Source organism: Glycine max, chromosome 13, assembly GCF_000004515.6.
Source record: "Glycine max cultivar Williams 82 chromosome 13, Glycine_max_v4.0, whole genome shotgun sequence".
Lineage (NCBI taxonomy): Eukaryota > Viridiplantae > Streptophyta > Magnoliopsida > Fabales > Fabaceae > Glycine > Glycine max.
Genome location: NC_038249.2, coordinates 35,227,193 through 35,251,236, shown reverse-complemented (window position 1 = coordinate 35,251,236; position 24,044 = coordinate 35,227,193). Strand labels below are relative to the sequence as shown.

Here is a 24,044-nt window from a genome sequence, read left to right as displayed (position 1 = left end):
TAACTGAACAGGCCATCAACGAACCAACATCCAAATGGAAGAATTCCAGAAAAGTATTTGATGTTCAATAGCATTTGTTACCAGAATTATCAAGAAGAAAACTCAATATGGCTGAACCCATAGGCTTGTTTGCATAAACTTTTTCATAAACAGTTAGACAAGAAAATAAAAAGTAAAATGGATTAAACTTCTTTCATAAGTTACACTTCTACTTTTTCAAAAAGTTAGACGAGAACTTTTTATAAAAGTTGATGTACATAAGTTGATTTTAACTCAACTTTAATTAATTTTACTTTCTTATTAGAGCTTACAAAACAAGTTTATTCAAACTTAGCCTATAACTGAAAGTTAAATAGTACTTATCAAAAAGTTGCCTCTACTATCAATAAGATTTTCTTTTTTTCTCTACATTTCACAAGAGCAAAAGAAATAAGACAAAATGAAAAGATAAATTCCCTTTCTCCATTAGACCAAAACACAGAGCCTTTTGGCAAGTTATGCAACTGGGGGCCTGAGAACATGGTCCTGTGAGATGTCAACAGCAGCAGGTGGTAAAAACTGCCACATGGCAACTCCTGGATAGCCCATGAATGGCACCAGCTTGCTACCAACAACTTGTCCTGCAGAAGGAAACGCAGGCAGAAAGCTAGGTTGTGAACTCAAGGCTATAAGCTTCTGCTCAATGCTATCTTTCTCTGCTTTTAGTCGCTGCTTCTCATCCCGAAGCTCATTTTTCTCGGCCTTTAAAAATTAAGATCATAGGTGAGGTTCACCATCATGTGTATAAGAGGAAGGTTAACAACACACTCTTTATTATTAATTAAATTTTATCAGAAATTACAAAATTACTAATGAAATTCATCAAAAGAAATATAAACTACATAATTGTGTGGTTTTCAATAAATTTCAGCTAATAATAAAGAGTTTATAAAAGAATGTGAGAGTTTGTTGATAGCATTTTTTACTAACTAAATGAGCATGCCAAGTACCATGTTATGCAGTTAAATAAGCTTACACACCTTCAATTCATTAATTTTCTCTTGTAGATTCTCAGAGGACTCTCTCAGCTTTTGAGCTTCCTCTTGTAACTGAGACACCACTCGAACTGCGTCACTTAATATAACAGCCTTGTCCATTTTGAGAGGCATTCCAGGGCCCACGATAGACCACAGTTCCATAAACCTTAAAAACATTGTTCAGAACAAATCATGTGAGAGAGATTAGACAAAAAATAGAGAAAATAGAAAGGTAGATGCAAGGAGGATGAATGAAGTAGAGTAGAGATGCCTGTCATTGAGTCGATCCCTTCGCATTTTCTCTCTACATGCTTTGGAATCAGATGACCTCAAACTGTAATAGGATTTTATGAACAAACTAATGAGATGATAGAAGAAACAAAGAAGGCTCTCTCATGCATGCACAAAAGATATTGATAGGTAAAAAGATACAACGATTGTTTTTGGTTTAAAATTACAAAAGTATTTTTGCGAATTCCTATACAAAATTTTACATTCTAATGCATAAATTGAGAAGAAAACATTTGTTACTTCTTGAGTCAAAAATATTTTTAAGCTCTTTCAACTTTAATCCAAAATTATACTAGACAAAAAACATGGGAAACAAAATTACCTTTACAGGATATTTTTTATATTTTCGATACCTAGAAAAAATTACTTTTGCAAAGAATAGATTATGTGTTTTGTTCCCACAACTATTTTTCTTGCAAATTCTTTATCAATTTCGGAAATCGTATAATTCTTTAATTTATTCTTATTCAACAAACTATATAAAAAAAATGATTTAATCATTTTACAATCGCGATGATATTCTTCCTTTATGTGTGTGTATATATATATTTCAAATTTTATTTAAAATTAAAAATATTCTATGTGCTATGTAATATTGAAAACATTTGGATTTAAAAAAAAACCATAGATTTCTTCTTCCAATTATGCATCCCAGTCATTTCTTAAATTAAATGTTCCAATACAAACTTTAGATTTTCACCTTTAGGATTTATTTTCCGTATCAAACTAAAGTAAAAGTGATTATATATGTCTATTAGGTTTTATTTTCAAAAGCAACGCATCTTTTAAAATTAAGCATATAAAAACACAAGAATCCTATATATGTTTTGACTAAAACCTTAAGTTATGATTTAATGCAATTCCATGAATACAAGTCCAAATGGCTGATAATAGGGTCTAGCTTTTTTTTTTGTTGATAACAGGGTCAAGCTAAAAGCATAAAACAAATTAATTAGTTTAATATAGTAATTACTATAATGAAATTCAAGTAAGGACTCAGAATAACTGTATAGTTTTTTAATCATTTGCATTGAGCTGAATATCAACAAATTAATTAGGACCAAGAAACATGGATGTCTACAAAACATCAAATTCATATCACTATTCAAACTATATTTATTCACAGGTGGACAAAATAATGAACCAACTCATTCCTCAATAATGGCAGCAAACATGCTTATTTTCCACAGTTAAAATCTAACATCACTGGCGAGCTAATTTTGCAAGAAATTGGTGCATTCGCGAACCAGTTCATACATTATACTCACACAACTGATTAAGTCACAGTTTCATGCCAATGATATCTTGAAAATATACATATATATTTCATTTGCGAAAGAACCAATAGAAAGACAGCAGGACATAACCCTTGAATTCACAACTAGCAGGGAAAGAGCACCATAAATCCACAGCAACCAAAACTATGAAATGTAAAATTTTGGCTGGTACAAAAACTGCCGATATTAATCAGTAACCAAAGCATTGAGCTTATGAAAATTGGAAATTACACTTGAACTGATATTCAGCATACAAAAAAGCTTCGACTCAGATGACATAGTGCAGTGCAGGACCACAAGCACATATCTCGCAACTTGCAACAGTAGAATATCATACAGATGCTTAACTACGCCAGTGAGACACGAGTGGACTCAGCAAGCCCATCTATCCTTTTCTTTATCTCTTCTGGATTAGCACCAACCACCTTCTCCACCACGGCACAGTCCTTCAGAAACAAAAATGTTGGCATTGCCTTTACATCCATTTTGGTGGCTACCTCCTGATCCCCCAAAAAAAAATCCAATATAAATTGTCATGGTCAATCGATAACAAACCTTTAGAGAAAATATCCAAGAATTAACTTTTTTGTTTCAATGCACCAAGCATGAGAATAATATCAGGAAAGTACGCCATCTAATCAGCAAATTATGAGTACGAGTAAGATTGATTTAACACGTTGATCAGCAAAATATCTATATATCTACATAGTTCTTTGTTGAGTAGCAAACACCAAGTGTGAAATTTTGCTTCAAATAATCAAATCCAATTCAGTAATCAAGCAGTGCAAGTTGCTCTCTTATCTTAAGGATTACAAACATAAAAATAAAATACTAGGTAGATTTCTACCTTTTGATCTTATGCACACAGATCTGAAATATATATTGCTCAATAGCAAAAGCAATTGTTGAACCATATTACCAATCAACGTAGCTCCAGATAAACATTTTAAGATCATATTAAATAGTTAGAAGATTCAATAAACATTTGACAAGAGTCACAAAACAGTCCATTTTCACAAGTTCTACTAACCCTGAACACCCTCCTTTACTATCCAAATATCCTATTCCAACCAATTATTGTCCATTTAAAATACAGCCAGTTTAAAAAAGAATACCAACCAAGAGAAAAATAAGAACAGTTTTATCAATGGAAATCCATGCATAAGTGGTCAAGGACACAAAACAGGACTTGATTGCATATAATAATTTATACAATACTAATAGAACAATAAATTAGAGGTGAAATTCACAGTATATTATTAGCAGATACTGACACCATATATGCACTTGCCTATTTCTTGTTAATTTTGGACTAGCAAGTTAGCAAACATGTACGATTTAATGGGTCAATTCAATATGAGGATATCTAACTCAGACAGTGTACCACTTGTTCTTGCACATAATATGGCTATTTGCTTTAGTAATTTTCAGAATGCACTGCGGGTGTTCCTCTGTTGTAGAGCTATTTTTTAAGGTTCGTCCATATAAAGGTTTTGGCATAAACAAGGAGAATAAAATTTTCTGGCAGTGTACGACTTTTGTCATTAAGAAGGATGTAAAGGTCAATAAGATTTTCGTAGACATAATTTTTTATAAAGCATTATTGCATCATTTATGTCACTGACCCTACCCAGTGAAAATGGTTAGCATGTGGTAGTTGCAGTGCAATTTCTGCAGCATTTCTTTAGTGAGTGTGGTTGGAGAGGAATGCTCATAAATACAAAAATTCATGCTGAAATCAGAAAAAACAAATCCGAATATTGATCTCAAAAGAGACTACACCCCACATCCTGCACATTCACACAAGCAGAAAGGGGACATATAAGAAAGAGAAAGTAGTAATAAACTAAGAGATCTCATATTCATACTACAAAATTACACCAATAACTTATTCAGCATCCATCTTTTTTTCTATCTCTTTCCATCACACCTCCCTTGTTATACCACATCACTCTATGATCTCCCTATCCCTCTCTTGTTGTACATTTTTGTTGTATAAATATAGATTCTCATAAAACTAATGATGATGTGTTCAAATACGAAATCAGCAGAAGTGTATGCATTTACCGATCACGACGTTTGAAAGGGAGGAAATTACCTTGACTTCATCAACATCAACAGTGAGAAACAGAACATCCGGATAGCTTGAAGCCAGTTCTTCAAAAACAGGAGTCATAGCCACCGATGGCATGCACCATGAAGCAGTGAAGTGAACAACAACCTATGTTGATCCATCCCACAAAATACATAAGCCATAAGTAAATATATTAAATATCTTGTTTTCTATCCACAAACAAGAACAAGAAGAAAGCCAGCAACCCAAATTAAAACAAACATAGAATATCAAAAATACAAAAATCAAAGTCAAAATGGATTTTGTAAATAACTTGAAGCTTAAATACCCCTTTTGCACACTCTTTCCAGACCAGGGTGAAAGAAATTTAAAAGATCCAAATTTTGGCATAAAATGAGTGGTCTTACAGGACTATTCTGATTGGAGGCCTGGTTGACATGGAACTCCCAAGATTGCAAAGAATCAATCAGCACCACCTTTGAATTGTTCTGCTCTGTTGTGGCTTCCATTCTCTCATCCAACTCCTAATTGATGAATTGACTCTGCCCCAAAAGAGGGAAACTTTGCAGCTTCCTATGTTCAGCTAAAGACTGTCTTAATCTGGATAAATAAGGGTGATTTAGATAAGAGCAGACTTCATCTTTTAATAATTTATCTTCAATGGATTAGGAAGACCCACCACACCAAGTACCCTTCTCAGTTCTCACACAACTTCATTTGCGAGCCAACAAGTAGCTTCTTCTTTCTGCTACAAAACAAAGTAAAAAAAAAATGGTAGAACGAAACAAAGTAATACTAGTAGAGTTAAGTTCAAAGTAAAATGTTGTATCATAAAATATAAAGAAATTAAATTTTTTATTTAACAATATATGTGTCCTTCACCAAAAAAGAAAAGAAACTTCTTGAAGTAATTACTGCACAATTATAATAATTTAACCAAAAGAAAATTATGTGCAAAATTCAAATTCAAAATTTAGGGGGTTTGGTTTGCTTGTTTTTTGTTTTAGTTTTACTAGAAATAAAAAATGGTGATGAAAATGTATTTGGTTGGATTTTTGAAAATATTTTTATTAAAAATATTTTCTCAAACGAACCAAAAACTGAAAACAATAAAATCTCATTTTTAGTGCTTTAGTTGAAATCAGGAATTTGATCTTGGTTAAAATGAAAACACGATGAGAAGGAATATAATTTTAAGCAAATCTAAAAATATATTTTCTTTTGAAAACCCATTTTATTTTTATCTCTTGAAAGCAGAAAACAAGAAGACAAACCAAACATGTTTTCAGTTTGAAAACAACAACAGTTCTCAAAAAATGAAAACATGGAATGAAAATGGAAATCAAATACACTCTAAATGTGTATGTGACACCCTCTACCCCTCACATATATATTAATAAAGGAATAAAAATTCAAATATTAATTAAAAGTATTTTTAAAACATTTTTAAATACAAGCTTTTCAAATGGGTAAAAGGCTCACATTCACTTTCTTCTACATCATATTCAAACTTGTCCAAATAAATAATAAAGTCATCTCGACTCAAAGAAAGTCATATAAGTCTCATACAATTAATATAGAACCTATATCCTAATGTCACATCCTATCAGAGCGTGGTGTTCCCGTGTCCTCTAGCATGAGGTTCTTCATAGTCATCCACCTATTCATCTGCTCCCCCGAACACAAGTTCAAGATCATCACAGGATCCAAACACAACAACACACAGGGAGTGAGTTATCACATTCCTAGCTAATAGAGAAACAAGACAATTAAATATACATATTATATAAATGAGATACCACTTGCTTAAACATAGCTCACGTAACTTCACCACTTCGTCATTCAAAATTCACTTTTTAATTATCAATCACATTACACAAGAATCCCACACTTCGATCAAGATATAATAACACATCAATTAGCAAGCATATGCAATAGTTATGCTAAGACTCAATTTTATATGCAATGTGGTACCATGTCAGTGAAAAACCACCCTGGGGCGCTTAGGAGTACATAACAAGACACACCACACAATGGGTTTGTCAGGTCACTCTCACTAAGTAAGATCATAGGGAGACCAGTCAGGGTCACGATGTTTTGCGAGAATGCTCCAACCATATGAGATCAACATAGGCTTAAAGGAGCACTCAAACCCGGTGACCCCCAAGGCCTACACTCCGAAGAGTCCGTCAGGGCCTCTCCCTCCTGATTCAGGTCCAACCCCTAAAATAATTTTTTTTACATGCAGACACTGCTCATGAATTATACAATACCCACGACCTTACACTCGTGTTTTAAACACGCTCAACACAATTGCGCTACGATTTAACACTGGTTCCTAAATAGGAAACCTACATTTTCTCTTTAACACTGCGCATCAACGCTTTTCTCAAGATAACGTTGGTCGGGTATTGTACAATTCATAGCTTACAACACAAGTAATTTCACATCAAGTGTTAACTACACACTTATCCACAACTAGAACTCATTCACAATTTCACATCTCATAGTGTCACAATCCACCATCACATGTTTACACGTATCTCACAAATTAACACATGTTCAACTTTACACTTATACTCAATCTCAATAACAATATTATAATCTCAAAGCAACATGTTATTCTACAATTCATCACATACTCACAATTTGAATTATCATTTCATATCCTCAATATAACAATTTATATAAAAGACTATCACAACATGAGGACTAAAACCCCTCAAATAATATTACACAATTATATCCAAATCATAGGTCCAAATATACAAATATCAAGAGCACAATTTATCAAGCAATTTTCATCAGGACATCAATATTTTATTTATAATCATAAAGGAAAAATTGCAATTTAACAAACATCCCAAAATAAAATCTCAATTTAATCCTCTAGGGATCCCTACACATGTTCTCACTAATCCCCAACTGTGAATAACTCATCCCTTACCTCTAAGCGGGCTCACGTGTCTTCAGCCAGCGATAGCAACATCTCTAGCGGTTCCCGGAAATTCTTTCAATTATTCATCCGACTGCTCCGATAGAATTCCCAAACGTCAGAGAGACGGAGAAGAGATTGAAACCTCCACTTGTACTGTCTTCATACGATTCCTTTTTCTCCCTCCACGAATATTATCTCGCAAATCCCAACGGTGGAAGCGTGCAGAATTGAATTTCGAACAACATATCCAAATTTCACAATAATCCAACGGTTAACGAAACCGGGATCGTAGTTTTACCAAGACAGCTCTGGATTTCTGCGGGAAAGAAAAAGGCTACAATGCGAAGGGTTTTTCTCTCATTTCAGACATGATATCGAAATTCCCAACGGTAAGAATGCTCGGAATTGTGTTGCGAACATGATACTCAAATTTCACGACGATCCAACGGTGAACGGATTCGAGATCGTCGTTTTTCTGAGACTGGTTTGGTGGGCTGCGGGAAAAAGAAAGGGTTTTGAGAGGAGAAGGGGAAAAACGAAAATGAGACCAAAAGGAGGCAGCTGACTTAACATAACTATTTATACCTAGGATACTCAGCCTATTATTGGCTCTATATTTATTTATTTATTTATTTATTACTAAAAAGCTTTTTAAATTTATTTACGAAAAATTGGGATGTTACAGTGTATATATCATTATTTTTTACCACGAAATAAAAATATCTTATTTTCGATATTTAGAATCCTTGTTTAAGTTTGTATTTTCTATTGGTAGTGTTTAGAAAAATATGAAGAAAAAAAATAGATTCTGAAAACAACTTATTATTCTCACAATTTTTTTAATTTATTTTAACAATTTATTATATAATTTACAAAAAAAATATTTTGAAAATTTATTACAATAAATTTAATAGTTAAATTTATAAAATAAATGTTTGTGATATGAATTTACCAGATAAACACTTAATAATTTTTTATCAAACAATTTTAATACTTTAAATATATTCAAACTAGAAAACTATATAAAAAAAAAGTCTAGCATGTGTCATTGTTTTTCTTTTTTTCTAGAAAAAAATATGGTAACTTTTTTGTTTGAACGCAAGGTATCCTCAATAGAAAATTAGATACTAATATCTTACATTTATTTTTAAAAAATGAAACTTCCAAACAAATATTATTTTATTCACATAATTTTAAAATCAAATTCCTAATTAAAAAGTATGGTAATTATCTATCAATTATATTATATATACCGAAGCTATAAAAAGCAAAATCACATCTAGACCACTACAATTAAAAAATACCGGGCCTTGTCCCTATCGCAAGTATTTCCTTCGACTGTCCACTGTGTAATAATAAGTAGAATAAATTAGAGCAATTTCTCCTCACACTAATTACATATGTATTTTCTTGTTTTTTATATACTACACAAAATTCCTTTACACTTGCACCTTCTTCTTTGTTAACGGTATTAACTCCATTCATTTTTTAAATCATATGATAATCACTTGACTTTTATTAAAATTTGAATCTCAAAATTATATTTTTTTTTATTTCCACCTTTGGTTGCGTGAAGAAGACAACCGAACACAGTAGCACGAGACATAAATTTCTCTCTATTTGAATGACTTAAAAATCATCAACAATTTTAAATTTTTCTAAAAGTGAATTAAAATTTAATATATATATATATAACATCGTTATAATAGGAAATGACAATATAATGATTTTAAAAAGAAAAAAGATATATGTAAACAGAATAAACCTTGGCGGACATTTATGTAATAAGTAACTGAATTTCTATGAACAAGAGCATAAAAGTTATTGTTATCGAAAAAAAAGAGCATAAAGTTCACGATAAAAAAAAGATTGATGGTAATGAGCTGTGTTTTGTATTTATTTTTTTTTTATCATGGAGCTGTGTTTTGTACGAAAGCAATCAAAGAGATTAAAGAAAAAGATTTGGGGAATCTGTATTATGTAGAGAATCCATCCATCATATGGACTCCTCAGCTTTGTTGGGTTCAATGGGCGCCCGCTGACTCCAGAAGCTTCTCCAATAAGCGTTATATTATATGAACAAAGAAAATATTATTCCTTGCCTCTTTTCAAAGCATAAAGAAAGTGAGAGAATCGTAAATAAATAAAAGAATCATACTTTTATTAGCACGGATATCTCCCTAATAATCGATTCTATTTTAGCCAGAATTATCATAAAATGATAGAGTTAACTCTTTTAGAGCATGTTTAAATATTTTTTTCTAGAAACACTTGGAAAAGAAAAAAAAAATGAAAAAATAAAATAAACTTTTTTCCTATTTTTCATAAACTAAAATTAGCTTGTAACAAATTAATTTGTAGATACTCTCGTGTATTAATTTCTTCAAAAACAATTACTTTTAACGTACGTATAAATTAGTTTGTAGATACTCTCTTAATTAAAAAGTATACACAATAAAAAAAATAGTTTCCCACATATCTCATTAAATCAACACTTTTTATGAACCAGAACCTCGTCCGCAAAGAGCTGTTGAGTGTTGAAGACCCCAAAATAATGTGACCTGGGTGAAGTTGCAAGAATAATCAAATGGTTAAGTTTTACATAGAAATTACAATCAACAAGCTGTTTCAATAAATTGAATATAATAATGTCACAACTAAATGATAATCAGTTGTTGCACCCCTGAGGCTAAAGCTTAGCCTCTACAATCAATTTTATACAAGCTCATTTCTCTAAAAGTTAACACAGTTACATGGGTCAAAGACAGCTTTTATCCCATCCAAAGCATTACAAATGACAGTTACTTTGGTTATTATGGATAATGAGTATGGCCTCTCTTTTAGCCGCTGCTCAAACGAGAATCAAGGGACCGTGTGGATGTCTGACGCCGCGGGATACCAATCTCGCAGGCATTCACTCCAGCAGCAAACCGAAGAGAGCAAAGTGACTCTCCAGTTGAAGATGGATCAGGTGAGATGTTCACAAACATCAAAGTTTTGGAATCCCCACCAAGACATGGCTGCCAATGGATACAACCAAAAGCAAATTACAAGTTTGGTTCATGTATCTGAAGTATATGTCAAAGCAAGTTAATTTTGAATGAGGAATGCAAATTTTCATAGCTTATCATACCTGGAGAAGGTATGTCAATTTTGAATTCCTAAAGGGTACATGCTCCTGTTTCTTTGCCAAAGCAAATATGACATCACTCAAAGAGGAGAGACTTTTGTTGATAGCCTGACATAGATAAACATAGCAAAATTCATTACCTGTTTATTAGTAAAAGACTTAAAGTTTCCGACATAGAGCTCAAGTTAATAAAATAAAATGAATCAAAGAGACACCTGAGTTTCCTTCAACCGGTCCCCGGTTGCCCCACTCCTGGACAGTCTTTCACTTCCAGCCAAATCAATCAGGTTTAACACACCTTGCACTTGTTGGTCAGTGTTCTATAAACGAGAGAAAAGTACATCAGGAAATGGTGTCAAGATAAAAGAACAGTAAATATACCAATGTATGAAAAAGTCAGTACCGAATTGGTCCCAGATATACGCAAAGTAAAGACAAAGTGACTTCGTGATGACTGTTCATTCATGTGTGTTCTTCCTACAGACCTGGAACAAGAGGGCACATTGAATCTGATATATTAAAAGTCACATTTTCTAATGCAGTCAAATATAATGCAATTTATTTTGAATTTAATTTAGTAGAAACATGAACAATATTGGTCATCTTAAATTGATATGGAAGGAAGAGCACAAGTTTTTGCACAGCTGCAAACGCTCATCCTGAAAGCTCATTCAAGCATCTTCATATCGCAACAGAAAAACTAAAAAAGCATTTTGCAGATTCCGAGCATGACTTCACCTGCTTTGTGCTGCCTGTTGCAGAAGAGATGAAATCTCACTTGCACTAGAAACGTTCTTTATAGTGAGGTCTGAAACATGTGTGTTTCCGTTGACATCGTGCATAATAGTGTATGGCTGCTTTCCAGAAACAGGAACACCGTTTTCTATTCGTGTTGAGTCAATACCACTTGACCGATTTGATGATAACAAATCCCTGAGGGTCTCGTTATATATTTCCAATACTGAAGCCTACAAATATTTAACAAAATTTCTCATTATTGTTTCCCCTTATCTATTTAATATTATTATGCATCTCCTGAAAATAAGTATATTAACCTGCATTTTGAACGTCCACCCCTGATCCTTCAGGGACTGACTTATCTCGAATATCTGTTCTAGAGAACGTGGTATCAACCCCTTCAGATCGGGGGCATCCGGCCTACCCATCATTGTATAGGTTTTTCCTGAACCTGTCTGTCCATAGGCAAAGATACAGACCTGCCATAACAAACCATAAACTGTCAGGCCAGGCATAGTTTATCTTGTAACAGAAATACAAGGAGGGGGATTAACAATTGTCTATTATGGAGTATGGCATACTATATTCTATTTTTGTGATGCATTTCATGAAGAAAAAAAGGACTTTTTTCAAGAAACAAACCATAAGCCGCCAAAACAGCAAGATATCAAACAAAATATGATGAGATATAGGCCAGAGTTCATATTAAATAGAAAAATAAATCAAAAAAAGAAAAATATAAGCTTAACTTCAAGGACAAATAGTTGCATTTTCTGTTAAAAAAAGGTCGCAGTTGCCAGAATTTACTAAATACAGAAACTAAGATAAAGACCAGCAGAACACAGAAGAAAGATTACAACAACCAACACAATCAAATATCAATTCCCACAATGAGATGCAAAACCAACAATCAAACATATTGTTCTTTGAAAAAGTACAATACCACACAATAACAAAAAACAAAAAAACCTGAAAATGAACCGAATAGTTTACACAATTTTGATTTTACTATCAAGTAAAAAGTGCAAGTATTTTACTGTCCTACTATATCATAAAGTTTCTATGCTTTATTTTTGCCTATTTTCTAAGAATTAGGCCCCTATCATAATGAACCAAGAGGAGGCAAATTAATAATCACCTTGTATCCATCAAGCGCACTTTGTACCAGCTGTGATATCTCAGTGAAAACATCTTGCTGAGAAGCCTCATGATTAAATACCTTGTCAAATGTAAAAGGGTACTTCTGCCCTGTTTATCGTTAAAGGATGAAATTATTATATTTGCATAAGCACATAAACTACATGAAACTATTAAGCATTAGGGAAGAGGAGAAGAAGCTTGTGCCCTTACCACTCTGTAGTAATTCAATACCCCGACCAAGAGCTTCTGTTGATGTGGGATACGAAACAACCATGTCTGTTCCAGGACCATCATCCGGTAGCAAAGGTCGGACACGGCAGAACACGCGAATATTTCCTTTTAGCTCCTACATAGAGAAATAATTATATACTACTGAACTATTGTGCTAAACAACTGATAGGGGGAAAATGATTTAGGTATGATTTTCAGCAAACAAAATGAAAAAAACATTTACCAGGATAGTGTTATGCAATTTTTTCCTTAACTTCTCCCCTTCAATTACTTGGAATTCTTTCTCTGCCAGTCGTTCCTGGAGTTCACATATAATTCTTTTCTGATCTTCAAACACTGTTCTTGTTTCTGAAGCAGATAAATCAGCCATCTAACAAGATGAAAATAATAGTTTTGGATGTAGTTAACAAAATATGGACAAACTAGATACTAGCAAAAATCAATAAATACTACTAACAAGAATATACAACTATGAAATAACTAGCAACTACTAGCAAAAATAAATTCAAATATTTAATAATTGACTGATCCCCTGTTAAATTTTAATGAAGCATCTTACAAGGAACTTGGTTACAAACAAACAACCATAGCCTTATCCCACATTATGAGGAAAATAATTTTTTTTTTAAAAAAGCGCACACACACACACAACCAACGTACCTTTGACTTCTCCCTTTCTGCAATCAACTGCTGTTGCAGCATATTTATTTGGTCCCTTTGAGAAGAACATGTCCCCTATAAAGAAAGCCACTATCTTTTATAAATCTAATGAACACACGTGTGCATAATTAATAAAAGCATCATAATAACCAAAAGGAAGGGACAAAACAACGCCACAAACCTCAAGAGCGTTTGTTTTAATTGTCAAGGTATCCAACTGCGCACATGATTTCCCTGTGTATTCTTTGTATTTTTCTACATCTCCCATCAAAGTTTGTACTTGTAGCTGTTGGCGATCTCGATCATCTCTAATTTGTTTTAATTCTTCCCGAAGGCATTTGAGTTCATTTGTTAACATTTCTTTCTGCTTTGCAGCCTCATCCTGTGAAGCCTGAGAAGAAAAAGGTAAAAGCAACAGAACCAGTCAACACAAATAGGAGAGTTACTCAAAATGACAATATGGAGTCAATAGTAATACGAGCAAAATGTAAGTCCAAACTATTAGCATTTTACTGCTCTTCACAAAAAGTTTACTTGTGCCATGCCAACTCAAAAAAGTTTTATACAAGTTGAAATTTCAAGTGCACACATGAAGGAGGATGTCACTGCCACCACGATCCATAGAAGAGCTACAAAGCAAGTCCATAATACCAAGGTAAATCAATTACTCATTTCCCTTTCAATGCCTAAGGCGACACTCGATGGAAAACGGCATTTGACTTGATTGGAAATATTATAAAATATTGAAATTGTGGGAAAAATTTCAAGCATTAAAATCAATAATCAAACAAAACAACTTACTTTAAGAGATGCCAACTGGTCCTGTAATGCCTTGTTGTGGCCTCTCACATTGCTAAGGTTCTCAACAATGGTTGCTTTCTCCGTCTCCAATCGTTTATGTGCCTCATTAGTTATTTCAAGATCCGACTGAAGGCGACTATTGTACTGTTGCAGACTCATATTATACTCTTGTGATCTTTTGTACAAGTCCTCATTTGAAATGGCCTGCAAAACGCAGCAGAATCAGAAGTAGGGTACAAAAGTTGGTAAGCGATAAACATAATATAGAATCTACCAATGTACAATAATTCTAGGGTAACTAGGTTGGGGATTTCAATATTGAACAGATAACTGTAAATTGGTTTAATTTCAATTATAACATAGAATTACCTTTCTCTCAGCAGTTGATTTCTCTTCCCGAACTCTCTCAAGCTCAGTTGAAATAGAAGCTTGCATCTGCTCAGCTGCACTTCTGGCTTCCTGTTCTTTTCCATAACAAGCAATAGCTTCCTAGTTGTCAAATCATGAGAATCAATGTCATCAGGCAAAAGAAAAAAATCACTGGGGATATCCACTCGCAATATTGCAGCAAACAACCTTACCAATTTATCTGACGCTTCCTTTGCAATTCTCTCTTCTAAAGAGGAAATTGTCACCCTCAAATTAGATATGGTCTCATCCAACTCTGCAATCTTAATTTTCATCTCATTCTCTGACAAAACACAAATGTGTGAATATATTATTGAACAACTGTTACTTTGAGATTTGAGATTAATTTTTGAAATTACAATTGAAGACTACACAAGCACGCTGGAGTTTTAATGACTCGACAAAAAACAACAAAAGTATTTAATAATTTTGGGTAGAAAAAAAATCTTGCTCTAGCAGAATAAATGAATGTGAACAAGCATTATTTTCATTCAGTGATCTAACTGCAATTTCCATAGTGTACAACAATGCATAGTAGCTAGAGTTGTTAAGCCTTCTAAACACTATCTACTAGATTGGAGCAACGGTCACATAACAGACAACACTATGTTCAATGCTAGATGCTGAAAACACAAATAAGTCACTCCAAAGTAGAAAAGTAAGCTAGTATCTAAAAACATGGATATGAAAGTGTTTTCAATAAGACTGACCAATATCAAGGCATTTCTTCTCAGCAGACTGTAGGTCAGTCTGAAGCTTCTCTTTCTGTAGGATATAGCCTTCTTCAACTCTCTTAAACCATCTAACGCAGAGTTTAAGCCTTTTAATGAGATCACCCATCTGGTCCATTTTTTTCTGCAAAATTAAACCACTCGCTCCAATAAGCTACACAGACAACAAAAAACAGTAATTAAATTGACAAACAGATTCAGTTAACCAGAAACCTTATTATCATAGCGATTCTCCTTCGTGTTTGTCTTCTCCATCAGCAGGGCCTCTACTTCCTCTTTGGTGAAGTCAACAGTGCTACATTCGGAACCCTCGGCACCGGCACCATCATTAGCATCTGCCTTTAGAGCACCCAAGGGAGCCCTGCCTCTGCCTCCCTGTCGCTCCATCCTCTCCGATCCAATCCTTCGACGCTTGTCGGAGAAAACTTCTTCAGTGGCCCCCTTTTTCTGAAACAAAAACACCGTTAGTGATGCGAATCGTGTGATACTATCATCGAATTAAAGCCTAGTTTTGGATATTCTGTTGTATTTTTCCTTCTTCTACCGTACGTGAAAGAAAGAAAGAAAGAAAGAAAGAAAGAATGAATGAGAGAGAAAGAGGCTTACATTGGAGAGGCTGCGAGGAGGTCTGTTCTCGATGCGGGAAGCCATGTGAGGCTTCGGAGGAGGAATTGCTTGGATTGAGATGTGGGAAGGAACAGAACTGATGCTGGTGGTGTTAGGGTTTACGGACGGAAAGAGGAAGAGCGTAGTGAAATTTGAATTTGGATGGGCGGTTCAACAAAAATGCGCTCCTGGGTCTCTTTTTACTCCTCTTAACTTATTACTTATTATTTTGAATTGAACCGAGTTGAAATCCGGTTCGGAAGTAGGGCCCTTTAGTTTTTAAAATTAATATATTTTGAATGTAACGGTCGTGTTGCACACTGAGTCCCCAGTAGAAAAATATTTTTCTTGTAGTGGGTTATTAATTAAATTACGTTTTCTAATATCCCTTTAAATATATTTTTTATTAGCTAAAATTTATTAAAAATAATAAAATTTGATGAATCCCACGTCATATTTAATTATCATCTCTCTTCATATTATAGTTTTCAATCAATTTTTACAAATAAAATAGAATATGTTTGAAGAAATATTTTTAAGATTATATTCCTAATTTATTTAGAAATTATATTTGATTACACTTTTAGTCCGCTAGCTATTATGATATATGCAAATTAGATCAATTTTTTTGGCTGTAAGCAAATTACACCATTGAGTTTTTTGGTATCTTAAACATCTAATTTTAGTGTGTTCGATTAATATATTAATATTTTATTTGTTATAATGTAAAATAATAGGAGATCTTTAATATACTCACACGATTACACTCATTTTTTAGTACGAGCTTATTAGTAATTTAAACCATACTTTTTTTACTAAACAAACTTATTTGTTTAATTTAAAAATATTAAGTCAATTTGTTTAAACTTAAAATAAAATTTAAAATAAGTATTTAATAAACAGATAAGATTTATTTCTCAAAATAAAAAGAAAATTACTTTTTTAAAGCGTAACTAATTTAAAAAAACATATTAAAAAACATAAAATTTATTATTTTATTAAAATAAGCCTTTTTATAAAATTAAACTTAAACAAACTCACTGATTATATTATACTAATCTACTATTCACTTAAAATTTATTTATCTCTTCTCTGTCACCAACATTTTCAATTCTTTTTTCTCTTCTCTCGTATGGCCTTAAATTTTCAATCTTTCTCTCATCATGATATAAATATGTTAGAAAATAAGTAAATATATTAGAAAATTTATAATTTTTTCTTTTAATTTTAAATACATATTAAAGGAAACTAAATCAAATTAATAATATAAACCCGAGTATCAAATTATGCCGATAACATACTTATACATAGAATATATACATTAAAATTTTCTTTTTACATTTAAAAGTGGGTCAACTTAACTCAACCTACCAATAATTACTCAAAGGATGGATCAATATAAACTCTCTTACTCTTTTGTGACACTATAAATAATCAATCTAATCCAACCCAACCCAATCCACTATAGGTTGGTAGATTGAATCTAAAATAGAAAATCATGTTCCAATAATTTTTATTTTAAAAAAAATATTTTAATAGGTAAAACTAAATAAAAGGTAACTTTTTTTAAAGGTAGAAAAGGCCAAAGAATATTTATATTCCTACCACAAGGTATGCCACATTACAAGGTGTCCATGCGATACAATCATCATAAAAAATGCAACTTATGTTAGAATACATGGTACAATTTTGATTTTGTAATAAGATTGTGAAACAGAAAAAAGAATAATTATTCACTTTTAAATCATAACTTGCAAGTAACACCTCAACGTCACATTGAATTGTCAAAGTTAAAATAAATTAAAAGAGATAAATAATTTATTTACATTCATGTTAATTTTTGTTATAAACTATATTGAGACAAAACAACAATACTGAAACTATAAATTATAATTAATTCATCTCACGATACAATGTGTGTTAAGTGAGTTTTTTTTTTTGTTTCTTTTCAATCTACACTACATTCTCTCCTAGTTCATGATTCACACTACTTCTCAATTTAATTCTCAAATTACACTACTGGTTGAGATGTCTTCTTGGGCCAACTTGACTTTCTATTAGGATCTCTTTATGTTATTTTATTAATTTTCTTAAATGTATTATTTAATTTTTTAAAAATAATAATATTTTTTGTTTAATAATTTATTAATAGTCTTAAAATAAAAAAAAGGAAAAGTGATTAAAAAAATAAATTGATTAAAAACAAACGAATATATAATTATCACATCTCATTTATATTATACGAAAAAATTAAAACACTCAAATACGAAAATTACTAACAATTAGAGAGACAAAAATAATAAAACAAAAATAATGAAACTTACCAACAATAACATTTGAAAAACGAAAATGACAAAACTAATCATAGTTTAAAAAAAAATTGTGCAACATACATATCTTCTCCTATCTGAATCATTCTAGCAAGTTGTTAATCATGTACAACATTTGTATCAGTTATTACAACATGTTGATCAGTTATTGGTTCTCCCTTATAATGATGATGTTGTTGTTGCTTTGTCTCAGGGTTTTCCATCCAAATAAGTCATGTGCGATTGAGAGGCACAAGATTTCAACTCGTAGTATTCTGAAGTTGTCTCCCAGACAATAAATAGCGGTCACTAGGAATTAAGTATACACGTTATTAATGAATTCGACAGACGCAACCACACGTTTATTGTACAAAGACCCAAGCCTCACTTAAAACTCTCAGGCCACCTCGAAGGTTGAGGGTCATTTTACAATTCCAAATTTGTGATTGTGATAAATAACAAACTAAACATTTATTATGTTCTCACGTAATGACTGTAAATTTGTCAATGTTGAATGTTGATCCCATGAATTATGTTTTGCCGCTATTTACTTTACATAACATATTGGATGTCTACAATAACTTTTTTGGTTTAATGCTACATAAATTCACGAATTAATGTGGCAAGAATATGAAGAAGATCAATGATCCAAGGAGAATAAGAAGTAAAGTGTGTTAGAATAAATTGAATGGGATATCAGTAAAAAATGTCAAATTTGTCGACAATAAGGCCATAACAAAAAAAATAAAATTATTCCAACATACCTTCATCTTTAGTTTTTTCTTAGGCAAATACTATTGTTCCTGTATTTTGTTCATGATGTATTATGTATAAATAAATTATTAACAAAAAATGTTATCATTTTTTTCAAATTAAATAATATAAACAAAAAATTAAATTAAATTTAATAAAATAACATTTTATTTTAAAAACACCCCGGTGAAACGTAGGTTGACCCAACCTGACTTCTTAACCAAAAAAAAAAATACAAGTAGGAAGTCAGTCTTAAAAACATGACTTCTCAAAGGATAATATATTTTGGGAATTAAATCTAGAAGTAGTGTAAATTGAGAATTATGATAGAACCCAACTTAATCAATGAAAAGGATATACTCTAAAAACTACTCTTTGATAAGATTATGATAATCTCCTAATGGGCATAAAATAACTAACACTAATAACTTTATGAACATAATCATAACTTCATTTGTGTGCTTATGTGTCTATATTTCTATTGTATATAAATTAAAGAAAATATAAACATTATTGTATATTTATTTTATTGTTGAAAAAACAATTCTTATATTTATTTTAAAAAACACATTTCAAGCTTTTTGGAATATTTCAAAATCAAAGCATAATCAAAGGTTAAATTACTCATCTAGTCCCTATAATTTTATGGTTCTTATCTTTTTAGTCTTTATGATTTGAAAGTGATCTTTTTAGTCCCTATCATTTACATTTTGATTCTATTTTAGTATTTATAATTTGAAAACTATAAAAACTAAAAAAGTAAGACTCATGAAACGGACTAAAAAGATCATTTTCAAAACTACATGCACTAAAAAAGGATTAAAGTGTAAATTATATAGACTAAAAAGTCTATTTTTAAACTATAAGATTAAAAAAAATAAGAATCATGAAATTATAGAAATCAAATGAATAATTTAACTCAAAATCAAATTCACCATTAACATGCCAGCACTATGTTGTTGCGAGGAGACCCTCGATGACCAACCGGTTCGAGGGGCTATAATGATGTGCAGGAAAGAGACAGAGTCGTCCTTTGGGTGCATGCATCCGGCAAAGAGAGACATCCGTTCTCCATCGATTTCAATCCTATAGCTTTCATAGAGTTTGAAAGAAAGGAAGCGTGAGATGCAGAATTAGAAAGTGTGAAACCAGAGAGGAATGGCGGGTGGTGGTTGCGACGGTGTGATGGGGGGAACCACGACATCATGGTTGAGAATTTTTCAGAGAGACGAGTAGTTTGAGAGAAAGGACATTTAATCTGTTGGGTTTCAATTTTGCCCCCCGTAAAGTAAAAAGCTTGCAAATTGAAAAAAAAAAAAGATTGAAATTTTAAAAATAAAAAGAAGAGCACACATGGTAAAAATATGTGAAATAGCACGTGGAATCCAAGTCAAATTCTTAATGAGATTATTATTTGAATAAAAAGTAAGTAAAATTCTTAAAAATTGATATGACACATATCCTAACTTTGAGATCTTTAGAATAAATTTACATTTGGAATGCTCTAAATATTTTATTAAGTCTTGATAATTGATAAATTTACCGGTCATTATAAACTTGTTGACCATAAATCATATCTTGTATTGAATCACCTTAGCTTGCATCTAAATTTAAGTTTTAATTATTTAAAAACAAAGATTTGTTTTTACAATGTACTCTCATGTTGCAAATTCGAATTCTCATTATGAGTACGATTACTTTTAAAGATTTTCTTAGATGAAAATATTTTTAGATTTTTTTTTCCTTAAACAATAATATTTTTAAAAGTTATTATCATTCTTATCGAGTCACGTGTATTATCTTAGTATCATAATCTTGAGCAATTTTTTTTTTTTTATCATTTGCCTCTTTCAAATATATTTCTCTAATTTGATTTGATTGAATACTTATCTAAAATTTTCTTTACGAACCATCTCAAGCTCAAACCACTATTCTTTTATCTTTATGCATATATGCTTGATTTTTTTTAACAGTTTTTACCTTTCAATCTATTTTTATCTTTTTATTTGTAAATTTAATGAATACTTATCTCAAATTTTCTTTACGAACCATCTTGAGCTCAAACCACTATTCTTTTATCTTTATGCACGTACGTGATTTTTTTAACAGTTTCTATCTTTCAATTTATTTTTATCTTTTTTTAAAAATCAAATATAATTTTTTTAAAAGAAATTATCAATAACTAAAAACATCTTTTATTTTTATCTTTTTATTTATTATTACAGATTTGTATTATGATATAATTCACATATTTAAAAATATTTTTTTATTATGTGAATTATATTTTTATCATGTTAAAATACTAATTTACAAGATAACTCGAGGGTGAATGAATTTAATAATTAAATATTTTTTGAAAATATAATTGAAATGCCGAAGGGAATAAAATTATCAAATAGATTAATTCTTAACTTAATTAAATTTGACAACCTGTGAATTTGTGATTAGAGGAGCTGGACCGTTAGCCTCTCCTATCACTCCTCTACCAGGATTGTTTTTTTTTTTGGTTATATATTCCCAAGTCTGCTGTCACTACCCACTACCTAAGCTCTTCTCACTCACTCAGTTAGTTGTTCCGAAAACCCTAATTATAATTAAATTTAATTTCACCATGGCACAGAAGCAAAAGCTGCGCCCTTCTCCTCTCGACGAGCCACCCACTGCTTCCTCTTCCGATTCCGAGGAAGAAGAGCCACAACAACAACAACCATCCTCCCAGAAGAACAAAGAAGAGGAAGACGAAGAAGTTTCCTCCGGAGAAGAAGAAGAAGAAGACGAAGAAGAAGAAGAAGCTGCTTCCTCCGAAGAAGAGGAAGAAGACGAAGATCTCCCACCACCACCAGTTTCCAAAAACCCTCCACCCCCTCCCGCAAACCCTCAGCCCCAACACTCTTCCTCCGAATCCGAAACCGAATCAGGATCCGAGACCGAATCCGAACCTGACCCCACTCCCGTCAAGGTCAAGCCTTTAGCTTCCAAGCCCATGGACCAGGCCCAAAAGCCCAAGGCCCAGCCCTCCCCGGCGCCACCCCCAAAATTGACACTCAAGCGCCCCGCCGAGAACAACAACAACAACGCCCGCGTCGCCGACTCCAAACGCGCCAAGAAGAAAGCCACCGAATCTTCTTCTGCCGCCAACTCCGCCGCGGCCGCTGCTTCTGACGACGAGATGGAGGAGGACGGGAAGAAGTCCGGCGATAACTCGAAGAAGTTTCAGAGACTGTGGAGCGAGGAGGACGAGCTCGCCATTGTGAAGGGCGTGGTTGAGTTCACTTCGAAAACAGGGCTGGACCCTCTTAAGTTTCCCAATACCAACGCTTTTCACGATTTCGTGAAGAAGTCGCTTCACGTGGAAGTTTCCTGCAACCAGCTGAAGGAGAAGGTCCGAAGGCTCAAGAAGAAGTTTGAGACCCAGGCTGGAAAAGGGAAGAACGGAGAGGCCCCTAAGTTTTCCAAACCGCACGATCAGAAATTCTTTGAATTGTCCAAAAAGGTTTGGGGACGTGAGGTTACTGCTGGAGCTAATGGGGGCCCCGTGGAGAAGCCCAAGTCTAATGGGAGTGCTGTCAAGAGTCCGAAGAAGAAGGAAAGCGGTAGCAGGAATGTGGCTTCTGCTAAGAAACCGAAGCCTGAATCAAAACCGGAGCCGGTTCCAGTGCTGTCCTTGGAGTATAAGGATTCTGAAAAGATGCAGATTAATCAAAAGCCTGATGGTGGTGATGCAAGTTTGTTTTTGCGCGAATTGGCTCGATCCAAAGAGGGTGCGAGTATTTGTAAGCTGGATGAGGATGATGTGAAGAGGGGGTTGGAGTTGATTGGAGAGTCAAAGAGGGCAGAGTTGAGGGGGAAGTGGAAGAAATTACATCTTGCTGAGATGGAACTGTTTGCGAATCGCTCAGAACTGATAGGGGAGCAGACTAAGTTGATACTTGAGGCGCTTCAGGCATCCGATCATTAGGATTTCTCAATTTTGTTAGGCGGCCTTTTTGGTACTCTGTGCCGTATATTTTGTGACCTATCCTCTATGCATTGTAATCATGTGGTTATGGTACGTACAGTCTTTTAATTCAGTGGCAGTAGCAGTGTTTAGTTATTGACTTTATGAAAATATCTTGCTTCAGAAGTTTCAAGGAATTTTGTTTCAAATGATTCTCTATAATTTATAACTTATTTTGAATTGGAACTTTTGTGGTGGTATAATCTTTTGGGTTTTTAGTCTACTTCACAAGTGATTGTTAATTGACTATGAGATATCTTATTTTTTTGTTGGTTGTGTCAATGTGGCTCAAAATTTGAAGCTTTACACCGTTACTCAAACAAACAATAACAAATGAGGTAATTTTTACCTTTACATGACTGTGGCTTTAGAATGTGTACCAACTACTAGAAAAACACACTCAAAGTTGTTTCTCTTGTATATATATATATATATGTAATGTCTTGGGAAGGTATGGTGCATTTTCTATGAACATTATATTAGTTAAATGATTTGTTGTCCTTTTTATTTATTTTCTTTCAACTATTATGATGATCATTGATTCATTGTACATCAAGTGATTTATTAGTTTGAAGGATATATTTTGGTAATCTTTTGTGGTTACAATCCAATGATGAATGTGATATGGGAATTGGTGAGGTCACTGAGATGGTAGTTCATGAAGTCTGATCATTTCTAAATTACACTTGATGGTCATGTAAAATCAACATTTTGTTAGAATGCTTTGATCAATGTGAGAATCTTGTAATAGCAGCTGAGTATGCTATTTTTACTTTTTTAGTCGGTCATTATTAACAATCTTCTATTCAAAAGCTCTGATCCCATAAAACCTGTACTAACTTAGTTTTAATTTTTAATGGCTACTGATGCTGGAGAGTCAGTCTCTAAACTGCAGAGTAAGTACTATGCATCAACTCCATGCATCAATTTGTTTCCTTAATAAG

General features: G+C 32.8%; 4 protein-coding genes across 5 annotated transcripts; 1 reads left to right on the top strand and 3 right to left on the bottom strand.

The window, feature by feature from the left end:
* Positions 1-217: 217 nt before the first annotated feature.
* On the bottom strand, positions 218-1,394 carry LOC100808803 (transcription factor ILR3). The gene is made up of 3 exons (XM_006594589.4): positions 1,288-1,394; positions 1,020-1,182; positions 218-741 (listed from the first exon to the last, which is right to left on the bottom strand). Exons 1-3 carry the CDS (start codon positions 1,311-1,313, stop codon positions 496-498), a joined length of 435 nt encoding a protein of 144 aa, XP_006594652.1. The 5' UTR covers positions 1,314-1,394; the 3' UTR covers positions 218-495.
* Positions 1,395-2,610: 1,216 nt separating this feature from the next.
* Positions 2,611-5,476, bottom strand: LOC100306280 (uncharacterized). 2 transcript variants are annotated; one of them, XM_006593285.4, is made up of 4 exons: positions 5,338-5,476; positions 5,066-5,258; positions 4,683-4,805; positions 2,611-3,084 (listed from the first exon to the last, which is right to left on the bottom strand). In XM_006593285.4, exons 2-4 carry the CDS (start codon positions 5,165-5,167, stop codon positions 2,932-2,934), a joined length of 378 nt encoding a protein of 125 aa, XP_006593348.1. In that variant the 5' UTR covers positions 5,168-5,258; positions 5,338-5,476; the 3' UTR covers positions 2,611-2,931.
* Positions 5,477-10,205: 4,729 nt separating this feature from the next.
* Positions 10,206-16,243, bottom strand: LOC100808278 (kinesin-like protein KIN-14C). The gene is made up of 17 exons (XM_003541720.5): positions 16,042-16,243; positions 15,649-15,882; positions 15,415-15,559; positions 14,878-14,987; positions 14,666-14,785; positions 14,297-14,500; positions 13,677-13,886; positions 13,496-13,570; positions 13,059-13,205; positions 12,815-12,950; positions 12,603-12,712; positions 11,782-11,943; positions 11,465-11,694; positions 11,130-11,211; positions 10,942-11,046; positions 10,730-10,834; positions 10,206-10,616 (listed from the first exon to the last, which is right to left on the bottom strand). Exons 1-17 carry the CDS (start codon positions 16,084-16,086, stop codon positions 10,437-10,439), a joined length of 2,400 nt encoding a protein of 799 aa, XP_003541768.1. The 5' UTR covers positions 16,087-16,243; the 3' UTR covers positions 10,206-10,436.
* A 5,368-nt stretch (positions 16,244-21,611) lies between these two features.
* LOC100807745 (STOREKEEPER protein) lies at positions 21,612-23,286 on the top strand. The gene has a single exon (XM_003541719.5). The coding sequence runs from the start codon at positions 21,715-21,717 to the stop codon at positions 23,059-23,061; it is 1,347 nt and encodes a 448-aa protein (XP_003541767.1). The 5' UTR covers positions 21,612-21,714; the 3' UTR covers positions 23,062-23,286.
* Positions 23,287-24,044: the final 758 nt, after the last annotated feature.

Coding starts and splice junctions, on each gene's coding strand:
- LOC100807745 (XM_003541719.5), top strand. CDS start 21,715: ATGGCACAGAAGCAAAAGCTGCGCCCTTCTCCTCTCGACGAGCCACCC.
- LOC100808278 (XM_003541720.5), bottom strand. CDS start 16,086: ATGGCTTCCCGCATCGAGAACAGACCTCCTCGCAGCCTCTCCAAT. Junction 15,883..16,041: donor CTCCTCGCAGCCTCTCCAAT/GTAAGCCTCTTT, acceptor TTTTTGTTTCAG/AAAAAGGGGGCCACTGAAGA. Junction 13,887..14,296: donor ACCAGTTGGCATCTCTTAAA/GTAAGTTGTTTT, acceptor TTTTCTTCTCAG/GCTTCACAGGATGAGGCTGC.
- LOC100306280 (XM_006593285.4), bottom strand. CDS start 5,167: ATGGAAGCCACAACAGAGCAGAACAATTCAAAGGTGGTGCTGATTGAT. Junction 4,806..5,065: donor CCTCCAATCAGAATAGTCCT/GTAAGACCACTC, acceptor GGATCAACATAG/GTTGTTGTTCACTTCACTGC. Junction 3,085..4,682: donor TTGATGTTGATGAAGTCAAG/GTAATTTCCTCC, acceptor TTGGGGGATCAG/GAGGTAGCCACCAAAATGGA.
- LOC100808803 (XM_006594589.4), bottom strand. CDS start 1,313: ATGCGAAGGGATCGACTCAATGACAG. Junction 1,183..1,287: donor AGGGATCGACTCAATGACAG/GCATCTCTACTC, acceptor AATGTTTTTAAG/GTTTATGGAACTGTGGTCTA. Junction 742..1,019: donor AGAAAATTAATGAATTGAAG/GTGTGTAAGCTT, acceptor TAATTTTTAAAG/GCCGAGAAAAATGAGCTTCG.